Here is a 19039-nt window from a genome sequence, read left to right on the forward strand (position 1 = left end):
TTGCCTTTGAGAACTTGTTATCTAGAGGCCACTTCACCTAACGAGTATTGAGTGGGTAAAAGCTTCAAGAAGACCTCAAAGATTGGTGGTCTTCCTAAGAAGTGGCTTTTTCCTGACGGTGAAGGCGAGAGATGTGCTCGGATGCGTTGTTCATCGCTCCACCTACTCCTTCTCACCATTTGCCACACCTCTCGCTTCTCCATGGCCTATAAATTGCACCTTGTTTGGTTCCTTCTTTTCTCACCAACACCACCCAGTCTTGTTGCCTCTGGCTGGAACCTACATATAACCTCTCTCCCCAATCAACGCCATCAGCATGACCATCGAAGCTGTCGCACCCACCGGCAATGGCCAGACCGTGTGCGTCACTGGTGCGGGAGGCTTCATCGCCTCCTGGCTCGTGAAGCTGCTCTTGGAGAAAGGATACACCGTCAAAGGAACCGTGAGAAACCCAGGTGAAATTAATGGCGTTTACTAGCTTCTTTTATTCTTTTGCCCTTCCATCTTCTTTTGAGACTGCTGCTGCTTCCACAGATGATCCGAAGAACGCGCACTTGAAGGCAATGGAGGGCGCCGCGGAGCGGCTAATACTTTGCAAGGCTGACCTCCTCGACTACGACGCTCTGCGCGAGGCCATCGATGGCTGCCAGGGTGTCTTCCACACTGCTTCTCCCGTCACCGATGATCCTGTGCGATAAGTCTCGGTGCCCAAGGAAGCGATCGCCAGCGCGTCTTCCTTTTGTTCTTATCGATGATAACATAGATATATGTGGGTGTGTGACAGGAGCAAATGGTGGAACCTGCTGTGAGGGGCGCCAGGTACGTGATCATTGCGGCTGCCGAGGCGGGCACCGTCCGCCGCGTGGTGTTCACCTCCTCCATCGGCGCGGTCACCATGGACCCCAACCGCGGTCCCGACGTGGTCGTCGACGAGTCTTGCTGGAGCGATCTCGAGTACTGCAAGAAGACCAGGGTGACTACACCAAACGATTCGACTCAGAGATAAGGATGGTTGCTGACGCTTGACGCTTGTCTCTACCGTCGCAGAACTGGTATTGCTACGGGAAGGTGGTGGCAGAGCAGGCGGCGTGGGAGGTGGCGAGAGAGAAGGGGATGGAGCTGGCGGTGGTGAACCCGGTGCTGGTGCTGGGCCCGCTGATGCAGCCGCAGGTGAACGCCAGCATCGTCCACATACTCAAGTACCTCGACGGGTCGGTGAAGCGGTACACCAACGCGGTGCAGGCGTACGTCGATGTGCGGGACGTGGCCGAGGCGCACCTCCGTGTCTACGAGACCGCTGGGGCCGCCGGCAAGCGCTTCATCTGCGCCGAGCGTGTACTTCACCGGGAGGACGTCGTCCGCATCCTCGCCAAGCTCTTCCCCGAGTACCCCGTACCCAACAAGTAACCCTCCCTCCTCTCTCTCTCTCTCTCTCTCTCTCTCTCTCTCTCTCACGTAATTGCTTTAAAGTGGTGAAAACATATCGCGAAGAAACGATGATATCTTAGTGAGATATCGGTAAATCGGTAAACCAATTCTATAAACCAACTTAAACAGACAACATCACATGAAAGAGAAGGCGTTAACTGAAGACCGACGTATAAATGCATGCATGAAATCTTTGTCATGGGAAGAAATCCAAGTCTAACTTATGGGGAACTTAAACAAGTGATCATCGATCCAACCCGTCTTTGGTCTTCAGATTCCTTTCCTTTCTTTTTCACATAGTTTTCTCATCTACAGATGCCGTGTTAGTCGACTTTGAACATATGCAAACAGGACTCTCCGACTCTTCATATAAACTCGATTAGCCCTTTACATCTGACAAGATTATTTACAGGATTAAGATGGGAGATGCATAGAGCCTCAGAAGAAGAACCTTAGCTTGTAGTACTTCTGAAAAGATAGATAGGTTGATTCATGTGCAGAAAATAAAATAGAGGGAAAAAAGAGATTGGAAGAGAAGGACATAAATAAAGAGCAACAGATACATACAAATGGGGTGTGTTTCCTACTTACTCCTCTTCGGCGTCAGTCTCGTATGTTGGGTCCATTAAAGCTATAAATGATGACAAGGGTATGATTGCAACTTACAACTGTGGAAATAATGGATGGACCACTCGACGCCCACATTTCAACACTAAAAGAAGCATAAAATAGTTGGCATGGAGAGAAGCTCCAATGGCATGTTCGGATAGGATCATTAGGAGGGGAAAAAAAAAATCCCTAAAATTAGAGAAATAATTTTTTTTATTAAGAAATCGGTGCAAACGATCTCAGAATTTTGTTATGAATAGTTATAATCTTCAGCATCTAAGATTGCTAATTTTTTCAACAAAATTAAAATCTTACTTTTTTTTTCCTATTATTTTAACAAAAAATAATTATCAATGATAATAACGAATTAATCCTCATATGATTTAGTGGATAATTCAACCTCTCTCTCTCTCTCTCTCTCTCTCTCTCTCTCTCTATATATATATATATATACATTCTTGGATGAAGAAGATCCCATAAGTCTTCTCTGCAAAATAAATGCCAACCGCACAAAAAAAAACCCTAACAACGAATAACTCCCAACCATCCGTTCTTGTCGAAGCCCAGCTTTACTGGTTTCTGGAGTCGCTGGTACGGAATGTTAGGTTTACCAGTGTGTCCGGTCGAGGGTTTGGTGTGGGTCTTCGTCAGCAACCACCTCAGCATCGCCTCGTAAAGCGTGGAAGGGAGGCTCGAAGCTCTCATATTAATAATACTTCAGAAACATACAGTAATACATACATATGGTACAACACGAAGCAGAATACTGATGCATCCTTGGGATGATGATGGTGGCGGCGGCAGGTGCTCCGACGAGGTGAATCCACGGAAGAAGCCGTACAATTTCTCTGACCAGCAGCTCAGGGACCTCGGCCTGCAGTGTAAGCCGGTGAGCCAGAGCCTGTACGACACCGTGAAGAGCCTCCAGGAGAAGGGCCATCTCCCGGTCATGCCACCTCAATACCAGAAGCTATGATCTCCTCCTGCTCCTGCATGTATACAGGTGATAGGCGTGGCATTAGTACACTGCTGCGTTTATGAACTATGGGACCTTCGTACAAGTGTAGCATTCTCTCTAGTTGACCATCTAACGAGGATTGTGCTTGTTCCGATGATGTCCGCTGATGCTTCTATAACACTCCGATGTAGTTTTAATTGTGTCATCTTAAAAGAGTAGTACGTGAGCTAGCCCTAAGGCTTACGTCTGTTCTGGGAACAGAGACATCAAGAAGGCGCCATATCTATCACCTAATCCACACGCTGCACTCCCGATTGCTTCGCCAGGGAAAGGAGGGAGCCGTTAATGCAGTCGGGTGAGCAGGTTCAGTCTGCATCAGCAGAAAAGATAACACGATATCTCACCTTTTAGTAGTTCTTAAACCATCAAACCAAGGGAGAGACAGAAAACAGGGACTCTCTTCTTCTTCTTCTTCTTCTTCTTCTTCTTCTTCTTCTCTCACTCCTTGAAAGGAGTTAACTGCACAAATGAGCACTCAGACCGAGAAACGGTGAAAACAGGGGTTATATTTCTATTTGTTTCTTCTTCTTCTTCTTCTTCTTCTTCTTTTCTCTCTCCTTATAAGGCAACAAATTGAATGGCTTTAAATCGTGTCCTATAAACACTTTTTCTACACTTCACCAGACTCTATAAATGAATAATCTTTTGGATCCAAAGCCATGAGAAAGACCACCAAAAGAACAGTAAAAACACATAAAAGTACTAATTTGTTCTCTCTGGAGAAATGGGGTCCTGATGTTTCTTGTTCTGGCATATAACACAGTAAGTTCCTCGGCGAAACATCAGATGATGATTTATGACTCGGACATGTATGATCAGGCAGGCTTGAGATCTTATCAGATAGCATAATTCTTCTGGGGAAAAAACAACTCACCAGATGGGAAAGCGGCCTGTGATCTTGGGTGGGTGAGCTTCAAACATCTTCCATTATAAAAAATGCTGCCCTTCGAGATGCCTTCTTGGTGAGATGCAAATCCTCTGCAGCCCTTCTAGATTTCCTATCAATCTCTGTAGCATGACCAACAAATCAAACATAAATCGCTTTCTTGCAAACCACTGATCTCATCAGGCAAATTACAACTTGCTAGTGTGTTAAATACATAATCTAATGCACCTAAGCATCTCTCACATCCCAATGCAATATATGCCACACACAACAATGATAGAACAGGAGGAGAAATAATAATATGAACGAATTTATTCAGCTTTTCTTTTTTTTTTGGACATTATTAAAGATTGTAGAATAAGGACTTACCCGAGGGCTAGGCCGGTTCATATATCTCCATCTCGACGTCAGATCTCAGGGATCAAACGATAATAAACAAGAGCACATTGACTCCATAGCAAGGGGAAATCTACCGTGGGTGGCCATCAAGATCATACAGTTCAAACAGGTTCACAAATGGACATGAAGTCTCCACCTTCCACCGAAAATTAAGATTTTTGCATGGCCTTCCGGGACACAATCTTGCGACGTGTATGGGAAGAAGATTTATTTCCTTGGCCTCAAGGTGTATGAGAGCTATCAAAACTGATGACACAGCAGAGAGAACAGACTCAAGGCATGGCTAAAACTCATGATGTCTTCAGGAGGTTGAACAACTCCCTGTGGTTATTGCCTGTTTAATATGGAAAATTGGATCTAAATCTAAAGTCAGATCATGTTAGATCGGATCCATTGACAGGCTTAGGAAGGTCACTTCCGAAGGATTGGCCACCAAAAGACATGTGCCTCGGAGAAGGTTCTTGAACAGTGCCTTCATTGCCAGTGGATGCAATTGCAGCAGAAATGTCAACCATTGAGTTCTCTCTGCTTCGAAACCTTTTTCCTTTTTCCTGAAAATGGGAACCAAAATCCCACCAAAAAGTACTCATCTTCGAAACCTTTTTCCTGCTTTAAAGCCTTTCTGTCAATCTCGTTCCCTTCTTTCCAGCTACTTCGAAGCTCCTGAGAGAAGGCGGATGGTCGGATACTATCAAAATCTAAAATCTTTGACAGCAGACTGTTGCTTAGAAGTGGTGGATGGTATGCAACTCCTAACTTAAGCCGGCTCAGCTACTTCCAGCAGCTCAAGTGCAACTCTGGCTGTTCTCCAACAACTTCTTTTACCTTTTTTCCTCTAGAAAGAGGGGAGATTCCTCCTGCCACAAAATAGAGCTATGTGCATCAAAGATATTTTAGAAGCAACAAGAAAAGATGCAGACCGACTTCTATTAACTAGAAATCTCAAATCAAAACTTCTACCCTCTTTTTTCCCCTCTGAAGAAAGATCAAAAGAGGTTCCTGCTGAAATTGGACGAAACATTATGAAAAAAAATATATTTGAGCAACAGCTAAGGAAATCCACCAACTTACCTGAAGTATTAAAACTGAAACGAACAAGAACACAGAACTGTACACTGTTGACTATTATGACTTTAGAGGATCTATGACATACTGATTTTGGCCAACTCAGAGTCATGCCAACATACATGACAACCACTAGATCAAAATTTTCAGAGAAGCTTATTCTTGAAAAAGATTATTAAGATCTTGGTACTGGAATTTGTTGCCACATTTTAGTAAGGCAAAGAAAGGTTATAGCTAGCGGAGAGGAGGTTATTTGGAAGTCAGATTTTCTTGTTTGATGCTGAACTGCAACCATCTTGGCGGATATAAATGCAACAAAATGAAAGAGAAAATAATCTCAAAGTTTAAAGGATATTGTAGAATATAGCAGAAGATAACTATTTGGTTATCTTCTGCTATACAAAGTATACCACAGAGCAAGTAACTCTACACATACAATTTAGAAACTTAAGAGAGACTACATAACAGAAAATAACTTAACAGTAAAAGTGTATAGTTTGGAGTGAATAAAATGCAATAATTTCTTTATTCCAGAACCTGAAGGAAAGGTTGTGATGGCAACAGTCTTGACATCTTTTAGGAGACATCATTATTCAGCCTGAGTTAATAAACTGCAAGCAACCAGAGTTGGCAACGACAAGGCATGACATTAAATCAATGATAAAATGAGACAAAATCCTATAAATTAGTGGTTAAAATTTATGCAAAGACAAATCTAAAGGGCTCGGTATTAATCAAGGATAAAATGAGACAAAATCCTGTAAATTGGTCTGTTAAATCTTATTCAAAGACAAATCTAAAAGGCACAGTAAATCAAGGATAAAATGAGACAAAATCGTGTAAATTGGTCTTTTAAAACTTATTCAAAGACAAACCTGCAAATGCTCCTGTGAGGCAGGGCGAGTCCACACTAGATGGGGCCATGAAACCTGAAGTAGATTTGGTTAGAAATCATAAACAAAAGATATGTGGTTTGTCATTCTTGCTGTGCTAATTGCAGTACATTTATTATTTGCTATTTGAAAAATTTTGGAGAATCTCCTTTCAAATATCAAAGAAAAGCAAGACGAAAATAGAGACCCTTCAATTGTCATATGCGTCGGTTCTCAACTGAAAACCAGTAGAGATGTACTTGTGTTAGTCATTAATTCAAGAAAGCCATTAATCAATAAGATATAGCATTCCAGAGGACATTATATATCTGTTTGGTCAACAAAACTGAAATGAAAAGAGATGATGGATGATTAGATAATAAGAGAATAATATATTATGTACAGACCAGTGATTGAAAAAGGCACTCGGACGCTCGCCTAGGCGCTCGGGCGAGGCGAGGCGAGGTGAGGCGAGGCCCGACCGCCTCGCTAATCTCCCAGGCGCCGCGCTTCAAATAGGCGCCGTTGGGCACTCGCCCGAGCCCAGGCGCTGGGCGCTTCGGGCGAGCGCCTGGGTAAACCAAGGCGACCGAACCAGGATTTTAGGTATGGTTCGGTTGGTTAGTTGGTTCAATCGAACCAACTAAACCGATATAACCCTTACCCAACCCTAACCCTTACCCAACCCTAACCCGCTGCCACTCCCGATCCCGATCTCGATCTCGCTGCTCGCCGTTGTCGCTGCTGGCAAACGCTACCGCTGTCGCCGCTCGCCGCTATCGCTGCTCGCAAACGCTGCCTCTATCGCCGCTCGCGCCTCCCGCTGCTCGCCGCTGTCGTTGCTCGCAAACGTTGCCTCTGTCGTCGCTCGCGCCTCCCGTTGCTCGCTGCTCCTGCTCCCGCTGCCGCTGCTCGCCGCTGTCACTGTCGCCTCTTGCGCCTCCCGCTGCTGCTGCTGCCGTTGCTCTCCGCTCGCCACTGCCGCTGCCACTGTCGTCGCTCGCCTCTACCGCCGCTCGCCGTTGCTTCCTCGTTTCTCAATCAGCAGGCTCAGTATATAGTATACTGTTAATATTAAGTTTATTTGAAATGATTAATTTTTAATACTATTAATAGATTTTCTTAATTTAATAGTATATTTTTATTTAAAATTTTAAATAATTATATTTATTAATTATATTATATATTTTTATATTTTAACGCCTCGCTTCGCTCGGGCAAGCGCATGGGCGAGCGCCCAGCGCCTCGGGCGTTTTGCCTTTTGACGCCTAACGCTTTTTAAATCACTGGTACAAATATTGAGTTATAAATTTTCTGATCGAAATTAAAGAACCTTAAAGGAAAAGGGGGTTCTCAGTGGGATTTCTTGAAAGAAAAGCCAGCTGAAAAATACTGCCTCTTTGACTAATGAAATTTCTATGCAACAAACTAAATTAGACACTATGAAGGGTTTGTCAAAGCACTGGAGTAATTTTATTTGTTACTTTAGAGAACCGGTAAATTAGGCAAAAATAAATTCATAAAAGAACTCAATGATACACTTGGTTTTCCAGTGCTGTTCAAATTGAGATTTAAGGAACCAGTTTTCTCTGATCTATCAATGCTGGAAGTATACAATTTTACTAGAACAAACAAAGTGATTCGACAACTCAAACGAAAATCATGAATGAATTAAAACAAAAAATGTGAAAGAGAAAGTAATTGATTAGAGAGGCCCCCATAGAAAATACAAATTCGAGTCACAACAACATGTAAAAGAGAAGAAAGCAAGACGTCACTAGAGCCTAGGAAAAAATCATTAGATTGACTTACCAACTCGTTTGGCAAGCACACAATAGTGAAGCTAGAGCCTAGAGTCCAAAAAGAATCTCGCTATTGACAACATAAGTATAAAAAAGAGTGTCGTGCTATGCTATTCCTTCGTAATGTTTAAATGTTATCGGTACTCGACTAAGCATGAGATTTAGAACATGGATTAATTTAAAAATTCTAAAACTATTGGGACAAGTAAATATTGTTTCAGTGAAATACCATCTACCCACTAGATGCTTTAAAAGAACTTTTAAGTATGAAATTTCATTTTGATCTTGTGATTTAAAAAACGTTAGACGTCGAAAGACGTTAAGGTCTAAAAATACTCGAGACGCTAGACGCTCGCCCGAGCGAAACAAGACGCTAAAATAAAAAAAAAATATAATTAATAAATATAATTATTTAAATAAAAATATATTATTAAATTAAGAAGATCCAAGGTACAAAATCATAATGTCATATTAACAAAAAAAAATCTCAAAAATCAAAATAATAAAATTTTACATCAAAGTCATTCATGATAATCAATATTATTATCATTTTCATACAAATCATCTTTATTGAATTTGTCATCTTCCTCTTGTCTTTCCTCTTCATTAAAATATATTTCATTATTTATATCTTCAACAATAGTAAGAGCTGAGTTTAATGCTTTTACACTTATTTTTCTCTTTGTTATCTGTCTTACATATGTTTGTAATTCTCCAGCATCTGAAACTCTTGTCACATCTCACCATGTCAATCTATCATATTCAAATACAAGCTCGTCTTCGGCATCTTGCAAGTTGTCACTCATTTCTCTCACCAATCACTCGTTTGAATCATCAATATCTTGTAATAAAATTGGATCAATTCTATTTCGTAAATCATGACAAACCTTTAAAGCTTGTTTATACTTTATATAAACAAGATCATATAATCGTTGATGTTCCAACCGATTTTTTCTCCGTGAGTGAATATGTCATGTCATATAATTTAAAAATATATTAATATATCTATCTAAATAAATAAATTAATTAAAATAAAAAATATTTAGTGATGCTTACATGCTCAAAGACACTCTAGTTTCGCTTATAACCCGAAGCACCACAATCAAACTAAGTACTTTGATAACAAATTATTACAAGTTTGGGGTGAAATTTTTAAATAGATTTCATCATTCAGTTATAAAATTTATGTTATTACTAGTAACAACATAGTAATATACTATAGATGAAATTAATTATGTCAAATAATTAATACTTGAAGACGTAATTGTCTTGGATCGAAGAATTCCAAAAAATCCTTCAGCATTTTTATATAGAGATCATTCATAAATAATCTTATCTTGTACCTCGAGGCTTGAAACTAATCTTGTAACGTATTGATATAACCCATCCAAAACTTCTACATCAAACCCAACAAATTTAATCTTATAAAAAAATTCAGTGTTCAAATAATATTCTACTACATATAAGGGACGATGAAGTTGACAATTCCATCTTTTGTTAATGATTGTAAAAATTTTCTCATATTTTTCTTCATTTTCATTAAAAGACATTTTAATCGTCTCCTTCGCTCTATCCATAGTCTCATAAATATATCCTATTGCATACTTATTTTCATGATCCACCAACCAAAGAACTCGAATAAGAGGATCCATTACTTTTAATATATAAATTATATGATTTCAAAAGGATGATATTAAGATGATATCAGTAGCCCTCTTGCCTTTTGCTTCTTTTGCTCATCTGCTTATCCCCCATTTCTCAAAGGTAAACATATTTCTCAGAGTATGTTTTGACGATGCACGCTCTGTAATGTCAAGAATGAAGTAGTAAATCGGGTGATACCATATCTCACTGATTCTTTATTGTATATGAATTCTCCCATCATATTCAAAGTCCCAATATTATTATAAAGAAATCCAATAACTACAATTATCCTTTCTAAAATTTTCTTGATGTATAGAATCTTTCCAATATCCTCTAGCATTAAATCAATATAATATGTCAAGAGTCCAATATAAATGCTTTCTTTTTATTTCAAGTAATTTACCTAAGACAAATAATAATAAAAATAATAAGACTTAAGATTTTAACACATGTAATTGAAAATAAAATAATTAAAAAAAATTAAAAGATGAATATTACCAACTAATACATAGTTGCTTCTATTATCGGTTATGACTTCGAACGATATTTTGTTCTCCAATTTCTGACAAATAAATTATATATCTTGTCTCTAGATTTTACAAAAGATGAAGCATTTTCACAAATATAATCCCTAAAGAATAATTAACCATAAAATTAATTATACTGTTGCGTCTCCTTTCAATCCAAGCATCTGATATAATAGAATAACCATGTATTGCCCATGATTCTTTATGACTCTTTAGTAAGTCATTTGTATAATTCAACTCCTTTTGCAACAGTGAAACTCGTATCTTATAATAACTTGGAGGTTTTAATCATGTACCATATCTTCCAATAGCTTCAATTATTTCCTTAAAACTATCTAAACGAGTTGTATTAAGAGGAAGACTAGCTTGATAGAAGAAGTGAGTAATGTGCTGAATTGTTCTTCCTCTTATTTCTTTATCACAAGCATCACATATATTTGTTTGTCTAAATTTTGAGCCTCTTGTTTACTCTTATTGCTTCTGTGATCCTTGAAACAAATATAGATCTAATGATCCTTTTATACCCTTCTTAGTACTCATAACTTATTTTCCTTTTTTGTTGTATATTTTTTTCCCACTTGGGTTAATACTCATAGAATAATCTTCTTCATCATCTTGAGATGTTTAACATTATCTTCTGGTAAATTTTCGTAAGATTCATTCTTTTGCATCTTTTTTTTTTCATTCATATAACTCAACAACTCTTCTTTTACCTCAAGTGGACACTTTTTACTGCAGCATTTTTAAAATTTACTACTAGATTTTGTTTTGCACAAAAAATACTGCCTCTAATAGTTTTATCGTAGAACATACAAATTATTGCATTAGGATCTTTTGAATCCTTTAGATAGTTATACTTCCATGCAGAATTTTATTTTAATGTCATTAGAGAATCTATTAAGTTGCTCTATACACTTGTCATTTATCCTGAAATATAACAATAATTTCAAATAAATAAAAATTAACAGTATCAAAATCAAAATAATATATTATTAATTTAATAAATAAAAATACTATTACTAATATACAATTAACAATATATTGTTAAAATACTATTAATAATATATTATCGAAGTGAGAAAAATGTGACAAAAAGGAAGACCGAGACTGCTGACTAAGAGCAGCAGTAGCGACAGTGGGAGCGACGACAACGACAACAGGAGTGGGAGCAGTGGCAGTGGGAGCGATGAGCGGTATCAGCAGCGGGAGTAGCGAGCAGCGATAGTGGGAGCGATAGCAACGAGTAGTGACAGCAGCGACGAGCAATGACAACAATGGCGAGCAATGACAGCAACGACAAGCAGCGACAACGGAGAAGAAATCTCGACGACAAAATCACGAGCAGGGTTAGGATTGGAGAAGTCACAAGAGGAAAGTTGATATCGGTGCTTTAGTTGGTTCGATTGAACCAATTAAACCACTGGAGATCGAACCAAACCCAAAACGTTGGTTCAATCGTCTGATTTAACTCGAGCGCTCGCTCAAAATGCCCGACACCTAGGCTTGAGCGAGCGCCCAAGTGGCGCCTCTTTGAAGCACACCGTCTAGAAATGAAGCGTGACGCTCGAGCCTCACCTCGCTTAGCCCGAGTGCCTATTGAAATCACTGCTTTGATCAAATGGACCATAGGTTATTTTGTCCAGCTTACTGTTTACATTTGTTAAATACTACATTACCAAAATACAACAGTTACCTAAAAAGAACTATTAAGTAGTCAGTTTTTTGTGCCACAAAATCAATCTGGAGATTAATAGAAATGCTTATGTAGTGATCATAGTAACTCTCAGATTCTTCTAATATTGCTATTACTAAAAATCAGGGAGTTCACATGATCAGAAAATGTAATTAAAAAGAGTACTATGATGTTGCTCAGCCCTAAACCTTGTTTGATGCTAGAAGTGTATCCTGTCCTTATACAAGTCTAACAACACAGTACTACAACTAATACATCTAAAACGAACTTATACTCCCCGTCACCATATATTACATAGATAAACAAAAAAAAAAAAATCTAACAGCTTGGTAAACATAAAACATAAAATGAAATCTGTGGAGTTAGGAGAAAGATCTAACTACCGCGTGAGTAAATAGAAGGATGAACACGGAAGCTGCAACATACTTCTCTTTTCAGAAGAATGCTTTTCTGTTTAGACCAGCTAACTATACAAGACCGTCCTGTAGACTCTTTTAGATTGCAATCAAATTTCTGTTTCATATATACCATGTGGAAGTTGATACCTAACATATCCATACGTTTAATCTAGAATAGTTAAAAATTGGGCCTCCCATTCATAACATAGAGAACATCAAACTCATATTCATTAATTGAAAATTAAAAATGGAAATTAAGTGTATACATCAAAGATTCACATTCAGAGAAAGCATAAGTTGAGGTATGATAATAAGTTTAGTCATATTGCTCAAATAGATTAACCGAGCAATTCATATTGCTCAAATAGAGAAAACAATAATTTAAAATTAGTTACAAGGGGCAGAAAAGAGGGAAACAGAGCTCAAGTATTTTTAAGTTACTTGGAGTTAAAGTTTAGTCTTCTTCTTACCAGCATCCTCTATATGGAAGGAAAAGAAATGTCTTTGCTCAACAAAGAGACTATTTGCATCTATATTGATCTTGCAGATGAACATAAACATCCAAACTATGTCATCAAAAAACCTACTTAAGACACCCATTGGATACTTCATAAAAAAAATGTTAATTAGTTTATTCACATATTCATTTTAAACATACAAAATTTGACATTTATTCACATATTGATCTTGGTGATGCATATACGAAGGTTGGGGTCATGATACGTGCCTCTAGAATTTATTCTTAACATTTTCCTTATAATTTATTCTCTTTCGAATTCATCTTATTTTGTGTAGTTTCATCTTTTATCATTCCAGTGTGTCTAATACTTAAAAAGTGCTTAACAAAATTTATGGACATCACAATATTATTTATCAATTCTCGTTTTTTTAGAGGGGGGGATGTTCACTTCCCTAAACCAAATATTTACGGCCATCTGCACCCTCCCATTCCAGAACCAGTTTTGAATCTTCTGTTCACCAACCTATGTAAATCAGCAGCAACATATGTCACATATTTCAACTTTTGGGTCTTTGAAATCCTTTCAAACATATTGCTAGTTACATCTCTTCCTAGGGCATCTATCTTGAGCATGTGTTTCATACTCTCCTTCAAAATTGTTGGGTTTCTTGTACTCAGGAAGTGTTTTACAGAATACATGGACATGGTAGTACATTTATCGATCAAATTATCACCTTTTGCTATATTCACCTTATAGAGTTAATCTATTTAAGCATCAAAACTTATGCTCTTCTCTATGTATCTTGGTCGCTCACACCTTCCTTGAAACACTAACATGCATGCACCTTAATTTGACTTGTAATAAACAAAGATCGCTTTAGGTTTTAGCTAAATTTCTGATCCTACAACTTAATGTAACTTACTAAAAGACAAATCCATTCCAACAAATTTGTGAAGCATAAATTTGAAAGGTCCATACAACTTATTTGTGAAGCATGTTCCAAAGATCTCTAAGTTCATTTTGTTGGATATCCAACAACAAAAAATTTCAGTGTTCATCGTGTTTTCGAACAATTAAATAAGATTCATCCTTCTCCGATGACAAAGAATGACACAGCTGACAGAAAATTTTATTGTAACTAATCTTATGAGTGTTTAAGAGAAGAGGACATGTTAACACAAATCATTGCTTCTCAAGATCAAGCCTTTTTTGCATATTATACATTAAAACAAACTGTCAACCAGAGTCAACCAAGAAAGAATCACAGGTCAATCCTAGTCACCAAGTGTAGGAGATTTGAGCTGGTGAAGATTGCTATGGATTGTTTACCAGTTCTAGATTTCGAATTCATGGCTAGGGATTATATATCCCATTAAATTTTCTGAACAAGGTGTTGGACATGCTAGAACTTATTCTAAGGTTTGCTGGGACTTGTTTAAGTATGCCCATTAAATGGTGTCTTCTCTTCTGCTTGCTTGCCTGCTTATACTGCAACATGCCATTGTATGTATGTATGTCATTCTCTCCCTCCCCCCTCCATGTTGTATTTCCACACTCATGAAATAACCTGGGGTCTTCCACTCCTTGCCAAAGAACATTAGTCAGGGATATCACCATCAGTGAACAGATGAAAAGATTCAAAAGAAAGCCTACTTGGGATGGTCCAACGGATCAAAGGTCAATATGAATCAATATGACAACACAAGTTCCTATAGATTTTTTATCCAGCAAAGGTACTTGGAAAAACATTACTAATCTACCGAGTTATCCAGAAGAATAGTATTTGCCTCCATACCAGCCCATAGACCTCAGGTAGCAAAAGAGAAGATTAAATATAAAGTAGGTTGACAAAGAGGATGCCACCCTAAAGCCAGATAATTAACAGAATACAGAAATATACTATTAAGTACATGTTTATTAGTTTTTCCATGTGTTTCAACTCGACAATAAAAAACATCACCTTAAACAAAGCACACCCAAAAGAGTATAGGTGACATTCTATATAGTACTTAGATCCCTACTGCATCTGGCATCAATAGAATATTTTTATTTGCAATGTAACCATATTAAATGAAGAGTACTCTATGAATCATAAATATGCTGATGTCCCATTATCCTAACAGTAAAAAACTCTACGTTACAGAAGCTTTCCTGACCCATGTACGACGCACGAACCGGATAGGGGTCATTGCTGACAAAAAAGAAAAAAAAAACTAGTAAGAGTTAGCTGAACCCAAAGCAAATTGGACAAAGTGGAGATAAGGTGCTATGGTTTAAGCAGAAGATTCACAAATAACAACTAAGATCATCCAGCAAAATCAATGGAGCATCTGCCTAAAGATTATTAAGAACAAAAATAAGATGATTAAACATGGAACACTATTTCAAAATGAAAGAACACAAAGTCAGGAAAGTATAGTGATCTTACTAAGTTAACTGGAGCCACTCTAGACCACTCTTCTAAATCTTGTATTGGGGCTCAGCATGACAACAAGATGCACTTTGTTTTTCTCCTTGTAGCAGAGCCATTCAATTATTCTTAGTTCAGAGAGGAGTTATGTACCTTCTGGTACTACTGACAAAGTGAAGGATAGGATGTGACGCGTATATGGTCACTAAATCCACAAAACAAACTAAAGGCACAATAAACATGACATGATAAATGATTCTCTGATAGAAATAAACATTGTAGAAATTTTTTCCCCACGGGGAGATGGTATTAATGGCTAAGGAAGAACGAAAAACGGAATGGCTTGGGTCAAAATGTCAAAGCAAAGTGGTGCTTGTCACCATGTTGAAGCCTTCATTATGAATTTAAGCCAAGAAAAAGACTTCTAGCTTAGATACCATCTTCCATCGTCTAAGCTCTTACCATAATTTACACAAAATAACGTTCCAGGCTTGTTCTCCTGGATTCATTTGTCTTCGGACAGAGAAAGCTTAAAGACGTACCCATGTCATTATTTCAACTGGGAACGACCACATTATTTCCTATTGCACAATAAAAAAAAGGGAAATTAGAACCAACAAAATTTTCCCTCCTGATTCCTTGCCAATTCATCATGGTTTGTATTCTCATAATCTCAAGGTGGGCTAAAGAAAAAAGCAGTGATGCGTTGTATTCTCGTAATCTCAGAAACACAATGTCTCTTCTAGAATCATCTTATACCGAAAGAAAAATCATCATGTCGACACATCTTAGTTAACCGAAAACAAAAATCAACTAAATCTTTGATTACTCCACACGGTCATTGAACGAGACAGCATGCCATCCCACCATAATATCCAATACTCAGATAGCAAAGTTGAATTTTCCACATAATAAACAATACCGAGTGTCGATCTCTTTGTAATACCTAACAATTCATATTTGTCAACAAGATTCAGGAAACGATATCAAATAAGTGGCTAGTCCTCGGTGCTTATTAGAACTCATACGAAAGAAAACGCAAGTCCAAGATCTTTCTTCTTAAATCATATGCAATCAATCTCATAACAAGAACGTTTGACACCGCTATTACAGAAGTCGTGAATTTAAATGTCTAACATACATCAATCAATCGACACACAATGTCCATACATGCACTGCTTAATCGGGAAGGAGCATAAATTACTCAAATGCCAGTAACTATCGGTGACAAGGAATAAAAGCCTCCTTGTCGAGAACCTGAGCGTGTTTTACCTCTAAGAAATGATTAAGAACGGCGAACACAGAACGAAGTCCGAATTACTGATCCAACAAATCCGATAGCATGCGCGAAGCAACGAATAACTGCATATAGCAATCGAAGGATAAGAGAATAGAAAGAAGCAGCAACAGATCCATGAACCGGAAAAAAAGAAGAATACAGAAAATGAGGGAAAAAAAAGGAAGCAATCCAAAGAATCTGCTGTAACTGGCGAAAGGAAGCGATTTCTCATCCAAGAAACATCATCCAAGATCAGCTCCTTGACGATATGGAGAGCAAACAATAAGAAAAAAGTGAGGAGGAGGAGGAGGAGGAGGAGAGGACGGATCGAAGAAGAAGAAGACCGTCCAGCAGCACAAGAGGAAGAGGAAGATACAGACAGGAACAAGACGTGTAACCCTGCCCTCATCCTATCTCGCTGCCGGATGAACAACTGCGCCTCAAAAGTCACGCAGTAGTTATCCTGTTATTTCCCTAACCCCCCTTCTCTTTTATTTTCTTTTGTTATCTGATTTCTTCACCCTCTCGATTCGTCGAGTTGCCACTCCAATTTTTTCGGCGCATCAAAGATGAAATCGGGAGGAGAGCGGAACAAACTACTGCCATGAAATGATAGACCCTACGCTGCTACATCTCCGCACCTCGAAACAAACCCACAAGGGAAGAGACGTCTCGGCGGAACAGATGGCCGACACGAGATGAGTAAGAGAGAGAGCAGCGCACGCGTGTCCGCCCCTCCATCGATGCAATAATCCATACATGGAAAGCATCCTCACCCTCGCCTCTTTCCTATCGCCCGTTGGGTTTTGCCCAGCCGCAGTCGGGAGTAAACCGAAGGGGAGAGTAGCATCTACATCTGCCCAACTCACCCACCGCGCACCGCCGGGGAGGTGGAGATGACAGAGAGAGTAGTGAGCACGCAGCAGCGACGGCATCGAGGCGGTGCGGTCGCCGCTGTGTGCTCACTCTCTTCTGTCAACCCGGGTGACCCCCGGACGACACCGCGGTCACACTGTGAGAGAGAGAAACAAGAGATGAGGAGTAAAGAGACGATCCATATCAAAAATAGAAGGCGATCCATCCACCGGCCGCGCTTTACCGCCTCCATTCTTGTCTCCCGACCCACCTCCAATTCTAGGGTTTTTTTTGCTTCAGCGAAAACGCTAGCCAACCTCGCCTCTCCTATGTCGCTCGCTCGGTTTCGCATCCTATTTATCGCCAACTCGCACGTGTCGCCCTCCTCTTCCTCCTCCCTGTGACGTGGAACAAAGCTAAATGGGAACGTCCCGATTCGGATGCCTCTCTCTCTCTCTCTCGATAATTAATAATAATTGTAATTTCTAATTATTTTTTGGGGAATATATTTCGTCCTTGGTTCGTTAACGCACGCAGAAAATAATTGTATTGGAAGAAGGTTAGGAAAATATAGTATCATTTATTATTCTTTTATGAGAGGCGCAATACGGACACCGTCGACCGGCCCAATCGGTACCGTGCAGTTACCCGCACGGTAGCGCGTACGAGACTCAAGATCCGCCGTCCGTTCTCCGCCCGCACGAGGAGAAGCTCGCACGTGTCCGCCCAAGGCCGCGAGTCCTGTTGGCGCTTCGGAGGGTGGGCGGGGGCCGTCGATATCGTCCGTTCGATCTAGGGAGAGTGGGGCCCGCCGACTCGGCGCCCGTGATTGGAGCGGCAGGGTGAGGACGGGTCATCGCCATCGGTCCGCGTACGAAAACGGGGAATTCCCTCCCCGCCAACTCCACTTGAGCCTGATGGGCGGACGTACGGCCGTGATCGACGCGTGGAAATCAATCGACGAGCACGGTTTCCTTCTTCTTGTTTTCTACCCGCAGAGGTACCTTTCTTGTGATTGCCTGTATCCTATGAGACCGACAAAGCCGTGAAAGGTAAGCAAGTCGGGTACGGATTAAGCCGCGGAGGAGAAAAGAAAAAGGGGTCTAACTTGGGATTAGATTGGCTAAGGAAGCATCACTTTGACTAAACTAATTAGACGAGCAATCATGCTTATGATGAGACCATTTATGGGCTAGTCAAAGGAATTCTTTAACGTGTGATTGGACCCATTAGGAAAAGTTTAGGTTTAGTTGCTTTAGAAATTGTGCTCGATCGGATGCTAATGGTGACAAGATCATGCATGAAATCTCCGAGGCATATCTTTGGAATGAATCGGAGGAGACTGCTTTGCTCCTTGCTTTGACCAGTAATACTGCGCTTTGCAAATTTAATAGAGACAAAGATTGATGAGCAAACTCAGTGAATAAAGAAATCAAAGGAATCTTTTGATTCATTCAAGTACTTGGAAGTTGAATCTTTTGTTTTTAGTTCAAAAAGGATCTGTCAATTTTATCATTTACAGATGCTTGAGGTGAGTCCTAAACACGAAGAACTTCCAACGAGCTATGGAAGTAATCCTTCTGCTGCAGGAGTCTTGTGCACTATGGTTTGATGTCAATCATCAAACGAACAGAGCTTGGGATTCTGATGGCCGGAAACAGCAGTCCAGTGATCATCTCTTGGCCTTTGGCTT

The 19039-nt window shown here is 39.5% G+C and overlaps 1 protein-coding gene and 1 long non-coding RNA gene across 5 annotated transcripts; one reads left to right on the plus strand and one right to left on the minus strand.

Moving 5' to 3' along the window:
* Positions 1-11: 11 nt before the first annotated feature.
* On the plus strand, positions 12-3152 carry LOC135638641 (cinnamoyl-CoA reductase 1-like). Its single transcript, XM_065151851.1, has 5 exons — positions 12-455; positions 535-689; positions 785-973; positions 1048-1403; positions 2842-3152. Exons 1-5 carry the CDS (start codon positions 317-319, stop codon positions 3011-3013), a joined length of 1011 nt encoding a protein of 336 aa, XP_065007923.1. The 5' UTR covers positions 12-316; the 3' UTR covers positions 3014-3152.
* LOC108952941 (uncharacterized) lies at positions 2711-17663 on the minus strand. Of its 4 annotated transcripts, none has more exons than XR_010496686.1 (4): positions 6281-17663; positions 4311-5197; positions 3930-4063; positions 2711-3365 (listed from the first exon to the last, which is right to left on the minus strand). It is a non-coding gene; the product is annotated as an uncharacterized LOC108952941 (long non-coding RNA). The 4 variants fall into 4 exon arrangements; XR_010496687.1 differs by lacking the exon at positions 2711-3365 and having other exon boundaries at positions 3545-4063; positions 6281-16574; positions 16700-17663; XR_010496688.1 differs by lacking the exon at positions 2711-3365 and having other exon boundaries at positions 3735-4063; positions 6281-6334; positions 15231-17663.
* Positions 17664-19039: the final 1376 nt, after the last annotated feature.

The sequence above is a fragment of the Musa acuminata genome, chromosome BXJ3-5 (assembly GCF_036884655.1).
Source record: "Musa acuminata AAA Group cultivar baxijiao chromosome BXJ3-5, Cavendish_Baxijiao_AAA, whole genome shotgun sequence".
Lineage (NCBI taxonomy): Eukaryota > Viridiplantae > Streptophyta > Magnoliopsida > Zingiberales > Musaceae > Musa > Musa acuminata.